At 36.2% G+C, this 12206-nt stretch overlaps 2 protein-coding genes across 2 annotated transcripts in view; one reads left to right on the top strand and one right to left on the bottom strand.

The window, feature by feature from the left end:
- Positions 1-3387: 3387 nt before the first annotated feature.
- HELRODRAFT_125909 (hypothetical protein) lies at positions 3388-4530 on the top strand (the record flags this gene model as incomplete). The annotated part of the gene is made up of 2 exons (XM_009028659.1): positions 3388-3633; positions 4366-4530. Coding segments are annotated over 2 exons (411 nt in total), but the record flags the coding sequence as incomplete, so codon positions are not given.
- A 2249-nt stretch (positions 4531-6779) lies between these two features.
- The window catches only part of HELRODRAFT_193701 (hypothetical protein), a gene marked incomplete at both ends in the record, with an annotated part of 8967 nt that continues 3540 nt past the window's right edge, over positions 6780-12206 (bottom strand). Inside the window, 8 exons of the mRNA XM_009028658.1 lie at positions 6780-6800; positions 7088-7189; positions 10126-10253; positions 10481-10546; positions 10639-11025; positions 11479-11510; positions 11628-11767; positions 12044-12180. Coding sequence (XP_009026906.1) covers positions 6780-6800; positions 7088-7189; positions 10126-10253; positions 10481-10546; positions 10639-11025; positions 11479-11510; positions 11628-11767; positions 12044-12180 — 1013 coding nt within the window. The remainder of the gene's footprint in view (positions 6801-7087; positions 7190-10125; positions 10254-10480; positions 10547-10638; positions 11026-11478; positions 11511-11627; positions 11768-12043; positions 12181-12206) is intronic.

Here is a 12206-nt window from a genome sequence, read left to right as displayed (position 1 = left end):
TCAGAATTAATGGACATTGATAATTTTATTGTATTAGTGTGGCAAATCAATTAAGTGTAAATAAATTAATAACTGAGCTTTATAATGTTGATACAAACGTGGAGAGGCGATGATTCAGAGAACTCCTGATCACAGATACTTCATTGTACTGTGCATGGATAGGTATATATTAATAAGTGAAACAGTTGGGATTGGAAATTGGTCCACACACACACACGTATGTTTATATAGAGAATGAATATATATATATATATATATATATATATATATATATATATATATATTATAATGTATAATTATATAATTATTATACATATATAAGTACCTGTGATCTACATCAGGAATAATTGCTAATTATAACAAAGGAGACAATAATAATTAACGTAATGTGGGCAATGTACCATTGTACGTGACTACATACAATTTTATCTCTCATTTTTCAACGTTTTGCCACAATAAAATTAATTATTTATATTTACAATTAAATGGAAATCATTGGAAAAACATGAAATTCTACTTTAAATAAATTTTAAACAAAATAATTACAAAAAAATTTTCAGCTCTTCGCTGGCTTTCCATAAAACTTTTTTCCTTACGCAGCAAATTAAAAACATGTACTATTGACCCGAATTTTTCTTAGCTCGATTTGGTCATTTTTTCCTTCAAATTTAACATTTCGAACGTAATTTTTAGACATTAAAGTGATAAATTCAACAAAATCACCCATTATTTTAAATATGTCACTTAAGTAACATAGAGGCGACGTATTCCACAGGAAATGAATTCGATCAAATGACGTGGAAATGAATGGAAAGCTGTGCGTGCGGTGTACGTGCTTAAGCTGCCATTTATATCCTATTATTGTCGTCTGCCTGTTTGTTTGTAGGGCGTAAACTGTGCTCTGTAGCCATTTCAAAGTTTAATTTTCAATCATTTTCGCGTTCAAAGTTTACCATTTTACACTATTAAAGTTGCGTTTCTGCCTGTTTTTAGCTCGATCAGCGTTGGTTTCATGGAAGTGGTGCGTGCGTGCCATCGATGATTTCCGTCAAGATTTTTCCGAATTTTTTTTATTAACGGTGAGTCATCCGTTTATTTTGTTTTTGATTCAAATGTCGAAGATTCATTTATTTGAGAGAACAATATTTGGAATAATATTGTTGATGTTGATCTGATTTAAAAATTTTAAACTGGCTGGAAAGGATGTTGATTTGAAAATTTTTAATGTCCTAGCTAGTGTCTGTCTTCCTTTTTAAAATGAAATATGTTACAATTACAACAATTTGTTTCATTTCATTTTGTTACTAACCAGCTAGTTAATTCTGAATTGGAATTTATAATTTTTTACATAAAATATAATTAGTGAATGATAGATTAATTTAGTTAATTATTAAATTTATTAAATCATTAATTATTAAATGAATGCCAGTTTTGTTGGTATTATTCATTTTTATATTAATTTATTTTAAATTTTTATTATTTTTTTTCCAGATTGTGATTTGTAAATATTTCAAAGTCCAACTAGATTGTAAATAAAAAGAGCAGTTTTAAATTATTTTCTGTACAAGAATAACACATTCCACTTTGTTAAATTAAATGCCATTCCTGTGAAAATTTGCTACAAATATAACATGCCTTCTTTTTAATATAAAGTTTGAAACCATTCCATCTCTAATAAAAATGTCCAAAGGTTCAAGAGAGAAATTAGAGAGACTCATAAGGGAGTCTCTCTTACAGATTTGTAAATCGAACATTCAATCATTATGTGAAGTAGATGGAATTATATGCATCAGCATTCAGGACTCCAACTCCGAACCTGAGCAGTTAGTGATTAGGATTCATGAAAATATGAAAACCAGTCAAAGTTTTGTTGCTCACCACAAAAATGTGCCCTACAATGACCCATACATGAGAAACAAAGTTGAAATTTTATCATCTGATCAGGCAAGTGCACTTAAACTCTACCTATCTTCGTCGTCATCATCTGCGCTGTCGTCATCTTCAATTTTGACAGAAAGAGAAAATAGGACGGCATCCCCCAGATTAGGCTTTACAGGGATGCGCCCGGTGAGGCATCAGTTCATCATCAACAACAACAACAACGCCCACCCTCTACATTCAGGTATCCTGACTCAACTGGTTAAAAGGCAGAGTAGCGGCAACATTCCTCTCACCAGTGCCACCAACAACAACAGCTCCCATAGTTATGTCTTCAATCTATCCACAAATCGAGATAGAAATCCAGCTAGTAAACTAAACAACAATCTTGCTCATACCAGCCACAACACATTCAGCAACACATACAGCAACAACAACATAGCCAGTGATTTGAGTATCAAACAGCAGAAACCAAATTTCACTACCTCCAACACATCATCCTCATCAACAACATTTGCATGCGGTTTGTGCCTACACAGTTTCTCAACCTATGATTCATTGGAAGTTCACTTTTCGTCATTTCATTCCTCGACACTCACACACTTCTGCGATGACTGCAACATTGGGTTTGAATGCGAGTTCGACTGCTTGTCACACAGATCCAACGTTCACAAGGCCCATCAGGTAACTGCGTCCAACTCTGTCGACGAAAACAAAAATATTAATGACAATAATGATGCCAACAACAGCAGCGTTAACAACAACAACAATGCTAAAAATGTGCCTTATTCAGACTGCAATGGAAATAGGGTGGAAGAAAACTGGAGAGACAACAACAACAACAATGAAGATGATGATGACAGCAATACCATTAAAGACAACAACAACAACAACAGTAGCAATAACAATAATGACCTCAAGTTGCCACAGGACAACATCAACATGTTAACCACCAACAACAACAACAACCTCATTGATAACAATACAGAACTCACAGACAACAAACCATCATCCCCAGCAACAACAACGGCAGCAGCCATCACAAACAGCAGGCGAAAGCAGTCGAACCCCAAAAAGGGAATCATGGAATGGAATCAGGGACAAGCAGCAGAGGATCTCGTAGAGGGAGAGGATGACGATGACGAGTTGGATGAAGATGATGACGAGGATGATGATGAAGATGATGATGACTACAACGGTGGAAATGGGATTGATGGTGACAGTTCGGTAGCAATGTCCTTGAAGATGTTTGAATGTAATAATAACTTACTTTCCGAAACTAACCGTAATGTGGTTTCAGACAGCCATGATAACAACAACAACAATGCATCAAATGACATCAACAAGCAAACAAGCAGTCCCATCGACACTTCTCACCATGACATTAACAACAACATCAACGTTTCCATACTCCAACAAGCCACAAATTCGTCCGTACATTTCACTACAATCACACCCCATCGTCATCAGACATCAATCCTAACCTCACCGTCACCATCTTCACTTTACAACAACAACAACGACAGCACTTTGAAATGTCCTCTGTGTCCAGAGTCCTTCGCAACTTTTCTTAACCTCGAGGACCACTGCTACGTGGAGCATCGTAAATATCTCTGTAACATCTGCCCTATGACTTTCAGCCAGAAGGTCACGAAGGATCGACATATTTACCAGCAGCATGCGGGCAACAAACCGTTTCCGTGTCAGGACTGTGATTCGAGTTTCACGAGGCGAGATGCCCTGAGGAAGCACCAAGTCAAATGCTGTCACGGGCTGTACAGAAGTGGCAGCAGCAGCAACCGCAGCCACAGCAGCAACAACAACAGTGGTAGTGGTAGTAACTTCGTGGCGACCATCGGCAACAATCCTGTCAATGGAGGTGAGGGTAACAAGGATGGACCGTTGAAGATCATCATCCAAAAATCAGGCATTGTGGACTTCTCCCACAGTGCCAACATGATATCTCTCATCAACAGATCAGTCTTGAAGAAGGACGCAAACGTAAGCGAAGACAAGATCGGTGGAATGGTTGTCGATTACTCCAAACTGACGCAGAAGATCCTTACCAGTGGCAGCAACCACAACAACAATGAGGTTGGTGAGGATTGTGGGTTGGACCTCTCCAGAACATCCTTGACCTCCTCTCCTTCAAGGTCAAACTTCATGAACATCTCTAGAAGGTTGGTTATTGGTGGCAGTGCTGCTCCTTCACTGCTACCACCACAACAATATGACGGTAGTGAGTCGGCAATGGTCATCGACGATGAGATACATCTCCAGCAGACACCCAACAAAGTCACCACCATGACACCACCTTCGTATCATTCATTCGACGCCAACAACATTAACAGCAACAACAGCATTATGACATCGACATTGTCAGCCTCATTGCCGGCTTCACCGTCGTCTCTGGCTGCATGCACCACGAAGCAGTACACGTGCGACAAATGTGAGCTCATCTGTGATGGGGCTATCCCGTACAAGGAGCACTGTAGACTGGTCCACAGAAGAACGCCCTGCCTCCACTGCGGAAAAACTTTTTCGCAGAAAGGCAACATGGAGCGCCACCGCCGACAGCACACTGGGGAACGCCCTTTCTCCTGCACCATCTGCTCCTGCTCCTACACCAGGCGGGAGACCCTCAAGTCCCACATGAGCCAGGCCCACGGGATCAAGTTGATGCCCCAGATGCCTAACTCGTCGTCGTCGTCGACTGCCACAAGTTCAAAAGTGGGCGGGGCTAAGAATATTAATAGTGCAAATATTAATAATGGGAGTGTGGTTTTGAGTGGGTTCGTTGCGGGTAGTGCTGTCGGTGGCAGCGGTGGTGGTGGTGGTGGGTTCTGTGGGGTGAAGATGGATGGAGGAGATGCGTTGGAACAGATTTATGGGAATGTGCTTGAGATCGCCCCCATCAGGCGTGCCTCCAATGCGGCCGATGAAGATGACGACGAGGAAGAGGAGGAGGAGGAGGAGGAGAATGACGATGATGCCACTTTCGAGGAAGACTTCAAAAGTAATGATAACGTCATGGATGGTAGTGGGGGTGGTGGGGGTGGTGGTAGTCGAGATGTCGACGACGACGACGACGATACTAGTAGTAGTAGTGGTGCTGGAAGGTTGTACATTAAGGAGGAAGACAGCCGCCTGGCTGGCGCGACGACTGGCGATGACGTCCAGACGATGATGGTGGTGGCAGAAGATGACAACAGTAATAATAATAATAATAATAACGATAATAACAATTGTAATAATGCTGATGATGATAATGATAACATGAAAGGGCGCGATGCGATTGGCTACACTGATGATGATAACAATAACGATGATAAAGTTGATGAAGAAGCGGAGAAGGACGACGACGACGACGATGATGATGATGATTATGTCGGTGGTAGTAGTAGTAGTAGTAGTGGTGGTGGTGGTGGTGTTGTTGTTGTTAATGATGGTAAAGCTTTCACCAGAAACGGTGGAAAACGAGCCAAAATCATTATACGTAATGATGATAACAATAATGATGATGATGATTGTGCTGATGATGATCATGACAATGGTTTGAGGAGAAAAGTCAGGGTGACTAGGAATAGCAGTAAAGTTGAATCGTCATTGAGATGATGGTGTTGATGACGATGATGGTGATGGTGGTGATGATGATCGTTACCTTGATAGATTTTCATGATGATGGTGATGATAATGTTGTTGGTTTAATGATAATAATGATGACTATACAATATTAATGTTAACATCAATTTACTTTTGTTTTTTGTGTAAAAAATCGTAATTAATTTATCATGTGTGTATCTGTGTGTGTGTGCGTGCGTGTGTGTGTGTGTGTGTGTGTGCGCGTGTGTGTGTGTTTATATGATATGTGTGTGTGCAATGGATGTACAATTTTTTAAAGCCTTGCTCAAATACTGATTTTATGACACTATTTATGACAATAATAATTATTATTAATTATATTTTATATATATATATATATATATATATATAAAGAAATAAATAAATGAATATATATATATAAATATATATTTATATAGATTATTTAGATTCATATATTTTATAATTTGTTATATCATATTCATGTAGACACACACACACACACACACACACATATATATATATATATATATATATATATATATATATATTTATATATATGTTGGAAGAAGTCCATATAGATATATTTATATATTGTTTTTACCTTATATGTGCCTTATAACAGACCAAAAACAGTTAATATATATATATATATATGTATATCATTTAACATGTTAATTAATTACGCTTATTTATAATAATAATTTTAATAATAATAATTGTAATAATAATAATTGTAATAATTTGGTTTGGTTTTGAGACCATGTGCATGATTTTTTGGTTTCGTTTATATTAAATTTTCTTTGTTATTGAATTTTACAAATTTTTATTGTATGTATGTTTGTTCATTCGTTCATCCATTTTATTCGGTCGTTCAGTCGTTCTCTCTTCTTTCATTCGGTTTTTCCTCCATTCCTTGTTCATTCATTCATTCATTCGTTTGTTCGTTCGTTCATTCGTTCATTCACCCGTTAACTCATTCATTCACCCACTAATTCATTCATTCATTCCTTCTTCTTTTTTTAAATACACCACCATTCCATCTGTTCCAACTGTTGTTATTTTATTATTCCATTATTAATTTTCTTGATATACTACAACTTTTAAGATGCCTTATTTTATCATACACACACGTACACACACATACATACACATACACACGCACATACAGATATATTTATATATATATATATAATATTGTTATTTTAACTGACATAGCCTTATATAATATTACGCAGACTTTATTTTTGTAATTTTCCACCATTACATTCTTTTACAAGATGACTCGATGTTGTTAAGTTTCAGTTAACTGCATTATACTGCTGCGAAGATAAATGTAGAAGACGGTGATGATGATGATGATTGTGATGATGATGATTGTGATGATGATTGTGATGATGATGATGATGATTGTGATGATAGGCATACGATGATGATGATGATGATGACGACGGTTTCACGAGATTGTAGTAGAGTCGTATATATTTTTTAGCGCTATATTATTTTTAATCGTTTTTGGCGATGTTGTTGTTTTTTTGGTTTAAATTTTACAAACAAGAAAAACACGGACAGCAACTATGACGAAAATGACGTCATCAATAAGACCAACTACGACATCATAATCAGCATCTTCATCGTCATCATCTTCATCGTCGTGAACAGAATGCCTTGATAGGTTGTTCCAATTTGTTGATTTCATAGATGCCTTATTCTGGGTGCATATATATATATATATTTTTTTTTTTTTCATCGTGTATGGAAGGCTTATTTTGTTGTTGTTGAAGTTTTTTAATGTTGTTGTTGATGATGATGTTGTTGAGGTTTTTTGTTAAGGTTTTTTGTTGACGTAATGAATAATATTATTGAATGCTACATTGATATGAAATATTCCATTAATTCCATTTAACCTAACTGTCTTATAACCTTATTCGTGATTGGATTCTTATGCGCTTGATCGCTTATTGTCCATCCATCCATTCATTCACCCGTACATCCATCCGTTTATAAGTTCACTCAGTTACGTATTGATTCGTTAATTCATTCATTCATTCTTTCATTCACTCTTTCATTCACTCTTTCATTCACTCTCATTCACTCTTTCATTCATTCATGTTTTATTTCAATCCATCCACCAATCAGATCTCTTTTTCTAATTAAAATCGCCATTATTTATAATCATTTGTGTTGTTATTATTATTATTATTAACTCGATCTCTCGCTCATCATTCATTTTTCCGTTACGTCTCCATATTGTTATATCATTTTCGCGCGCTTTTTTATTGATTCGCAATTGTAACCAAAGAGAACAAAAATTAGTTTTTACATCTTCAAAATTATTGTAATTAATATTTTTAATTTAATTGTTTTTGTTTGTTTGTTTTTGTTTGTTTGTTTGTCTTCATTTGTCTTTGTTCGTTTGTTTTTGTTGTCATTGTTCGTTTGTTTGTCACTGTTTGTTTGTCATTGTTTGTTTGTCTTTGTTCGTTTGTCTTTATTTGTTTGTCTTTGCTTGTTTGTCTTTATTTGTTTGTCTTTGTTTGTTTGTCATTATCTGTTTGTCTTTGTTCGTTTATCTTTGTTTTGTCTTTATTTGTTTGTCTTTGTTCGTTCGTTCGTTTGTTTGTTTTCTTTTCTCCAAAATTTTCATGATTCAGTTTACATTTTAAACCCTTAATTTAAAGAAATCGTTTTTCGTAGTTTTTTTTAATGCTTTTCACAATATTTGGTTCGGGTTTTTATGATATATTCTGTACAGTAAATGTACACACACGCGCGCGCACACACACACGCACGCACATTGATACAAACATATATTCCATTCCATACTTTCAAATATTAAACTAAATTGTATCATAAGCTTTCATCCTACCATTATTCATCTAGCTAATTCATTAATTTACTCATTTGCTGCCTTCAACCATTCATTCATTCATCCATTCATTCATCCATTCATTCATTCATTCATTCTTTCGTTCATTTTTTTTATATGAATTTTACAAATTAACGATAATTGTATATGTAGATTGTGTATACATCTGTATAAATGTTGTTAAATATTAAATTATAGAATAGTAATAATAATAACAATAATAATATATAATAATAATAATATGTAATAATTATATATAATAATAATAGTATTCTTTCGAATGTTTTAATTTTGATTTTTTTTCATTGATTGTTTTTGTACGTTACGGACGTTAATGAACGATAAAATGAATTTTAAATACAAATTCTTCTTTTGGTCTTCATTGTTGTTGTTGTTGTTGCTGCTGTTGTTGTTGTTGTTACTGTTGTGAAAAATTGAAATATGGCAGTTGCAACATCGTTCCCTATACAAAATGAGAAGATTCAAATCACAGTGACAGAGGCCCGTCTGTAGGTTGTACAAATTCTCAACATAGACTGCAACAAGTGCTGAATATGATCGAAGGATCGAAATAGGTCCTGTACACTCGAGAATGAATTGAAAAACTATATATTATTCTAACTTGCAAGTGTGTGTGTATGTACGTGTGTGTATGTGTGTGTGTGTATAGATAGAAACCTTTGAGAATTAAATTAAAATAACGGCATACAATAGCGGTAATTATATTAAACATAATAATAATGACATTAATACAAATGTATTAAAACGCAGACAGAGGCTGTATGAATGTAAAATACCGTTTGTGAATAAGGCCTGAGTCGGTTGGTTGAAATGCACATGTTGGTGTCATTTGCAAGGTAATTACGGTGAAATTATATTTCTACCATTTAAAATAATTGTTTTTTTTTATCATATATAAACGGTAAAACGATAATGATATGGAGCAGGGGTGGGCAAACTTCGGCCCAATGCGGCCCGCAAAGCAATTTTGTGCGGCCCCGCCAAAAAAGGAGCCGCAAATCTTAAAAAATTCTCCCCCGGGTCGAAAAATTTGCTATTTAAATACAACATATGCGGCCCTTCAAAGGTCAAATAGTTCTCAAAGCGGCCCTCACAGCAAAAAGTTTGCCCACCCCTGATGTAGAAAATGATAATAATTGTTTCGCATTAACGCTGGTTTGTTTATTCGTTCATTCATTCTTTTCATTCGTTTGTTCGTTCGTTCGTTCATTCGCTCATTTGTTTATTTACAATTATATATATTTGTAGATGTAGATGGATAGAGCGAGATAGAAAGACAAGGTGAAAAAGAAAGAAGAGAAGGAGAAAAAGTTAGAGAAAGAAATAAAGAGAGAGGTAGAGAGAGAGAGAGAGAGAGAGAGAGATAGAGAAAGAGATGAAGACCTTCATTTCAAGTGGTGGATTGCTTTTCTTCTTCGTTCGTTTGTTGATGATGCATCGTCACTTCTGACATGTTGTTAGACAACTGTTGCTTTCCTGCGTTGTTAGTGTTTGCTTGTTTTTGTATGTTTGTTTGTGTTTGTATGTTTGTTTGTTTTGTTTGTTTGTTTTTGTATGTTTGTTTTTGTATGTTTGTTTTCATTTGTTTGTTTGTTTGTTTGTTTATTAGTTATTTGTTTTTATGTCTTTACGTTTGAATGTTTGCTTTGTTGTTGTTTGTTTGTTTGTTGTCCGTTTGTTGGCATTAACAACACTAACACCATTTCAACAACAACATCACCAACATCAACAACACGAACATCAACAACAACACCAACATCAACAACAGCAACACCAACATCCTGACAGCAACTGAGAACCCTCCTCTGACTGTCGTACAAATCGCACCAGTTTTTAAACTCGCCGATCCACGTACGCTCAAAGTCGCTACCCAACTTGCAGTATTCTTGATGATGATTACAATGTTTATTATTATTATTGTTGTTGTTGTAGGTTATTATTATTTTTATTAATGTACAACTAGCCAGACAGCCAACCAGCCAAACTAGCCAGCCAGCCAACTAGCCAGACAGCCAACCAGCCAAACTAGCCAGCCAGCCAAACTAGCCAGCCAGCCAAACTAGCCAGCCAGCCAACCAGCCAGCCAGCCAACCAGCCAATTATTTCACCGACCTGTAATAGACACCTGGTACTGAGCTAGTATTGTACTGCTATATGCATCTCTACATTCGTATTTACCTGGTGATGGTAGTGATTGTGATGACGATGATGATGACGACGATGATGATGATGACGAAGACGATGATGATAATAGTGACAAACCGACCGACCTGACATGCTAAAAGTAGCGTTGAGTATCCTTAATGTGAAATCTTTCTTGTTCAGGATCATCATGTTTTCTGATTCAGCATTGTTGTTGTTGTTGCTGCTGCTGTTGTTGTTAAAACTCAATGGATCTTGATTGTAATTAATCTCATTAATGTAATAATTATCGCCATAATTATTATTATTATTGTTGTTGTTGTTGCTGTTGTTGTTGCTGCTGCTGCTGTAGAAGTAAGCAACAACATCAGCAGCATCGTCATTGTTGTTGTTGAATATAGGTTTGTCGTTTAAAAACCAAACTGGGAACGAACCAAATGTGGGTGAACACGCAGACGAACACGAGAACATGCCGTTTAAACCGTTTATCAGGGTTCGTAGTTTAACCCCGTCACCTGATTGGTTGGTTGGTTGAGATAGGATTGGTAGATAGATAGATAGATAGATACCATTTTGATTGGTTGTCATTTTACGCGTTTGTTTAGTTGATTGATTGATTTGATTTGATTGGTTGATGAGTAATATGGTTGGTTGGTTGATTCGATTTGATTGGTTGATGACTTTAATTGGATTGGATTTAATTGGTTGAGGAATTGCATGATTGATTGATTGATTGATTGATTGATTGATTGATTGATTGATTGATTGATTGATTGATTGATTGATTGATTGATTGATTGATTGATTGATTGATTGATTGATTGATTGATTGATTGATTGATTGATTGATTGATTGATTGATTGATTGATTGATTGATTGATTGATTGATTGATTGATTGATTGATTGATTGATTGATTGATTGATTGATTGATTGATTGATTGATTGACACAAATTTAACAACTCACTGCATTTGACAGGATCGCTGCTCTGAATATTGCTAAAAATAAAAATATGGTTAGTCCTCATTTAGGCAACCATCATCATCATCACCACCACCATCATCATCACCACCACCATCAACACCATATCATCATCATCACCGCCATCACCTTACCCGCTTTTGACCCGACACTGAGAGGACCCCCAAAAGCAGTGGGGGTCGGAGGTGCATGTGGTGTGGCTGTTGTGGTTGCCACACATAACTGCGTTCAGTTGCAGCACGTGCGTGTCAGTCGTTATGTAAATATATTGACTCTGTGTGTGTTGGTCGGTGGGCAGTTTTAGGTCGATCATCTAGCATTTATATCTTCTGCTAGCTTATCAATCGAACGATCGGTTAATCAATCATTCACTCATTCACTCACTCACTCACTCACCCACTCACTCACTCACTCACTCACTCACTCACTCACTCACTCACTCACTCACTCACTCACTCACTCACTCACTCACTCACTCAATCAATCAATCAATCAATCAATCAATCAACCAATCAACCAATCAATCAATCAACCAGCCATCTAATCCCACCCCGGATATATTTTGAATTTTGAGATCCCAGACATTGGATATGATGGTCGGATCGTCTGAGAGACAAACTGCATTGATGGCTGTTGGCTGGTTGGACGGGCTTACGTACACACGGGTTATGTAGTTCCTATTTGAGGCTGATTGGTTGGTAGGTTGATTGGTT

The sequence above is a fragment of the Helobdella robusta genome, assembly GCF_000326865.2.
Source record: "Helobdella robusta unplaced genomic scaffold HELROscaffold_57, whole genome shotgun sequence".
Classification (NCBI taxonomy): Eukaryota; Metazoa; Annelida; class Clitellata; order Rhynchobdellida; family Glossiphoniidae; genus Helobdella; species Helobdella robusta.
The sequence above is the reverse complement of the archived record's forward strand: the minus strand, read 5'-3'. Positions and strand labels throughout refer to the sequence as shown.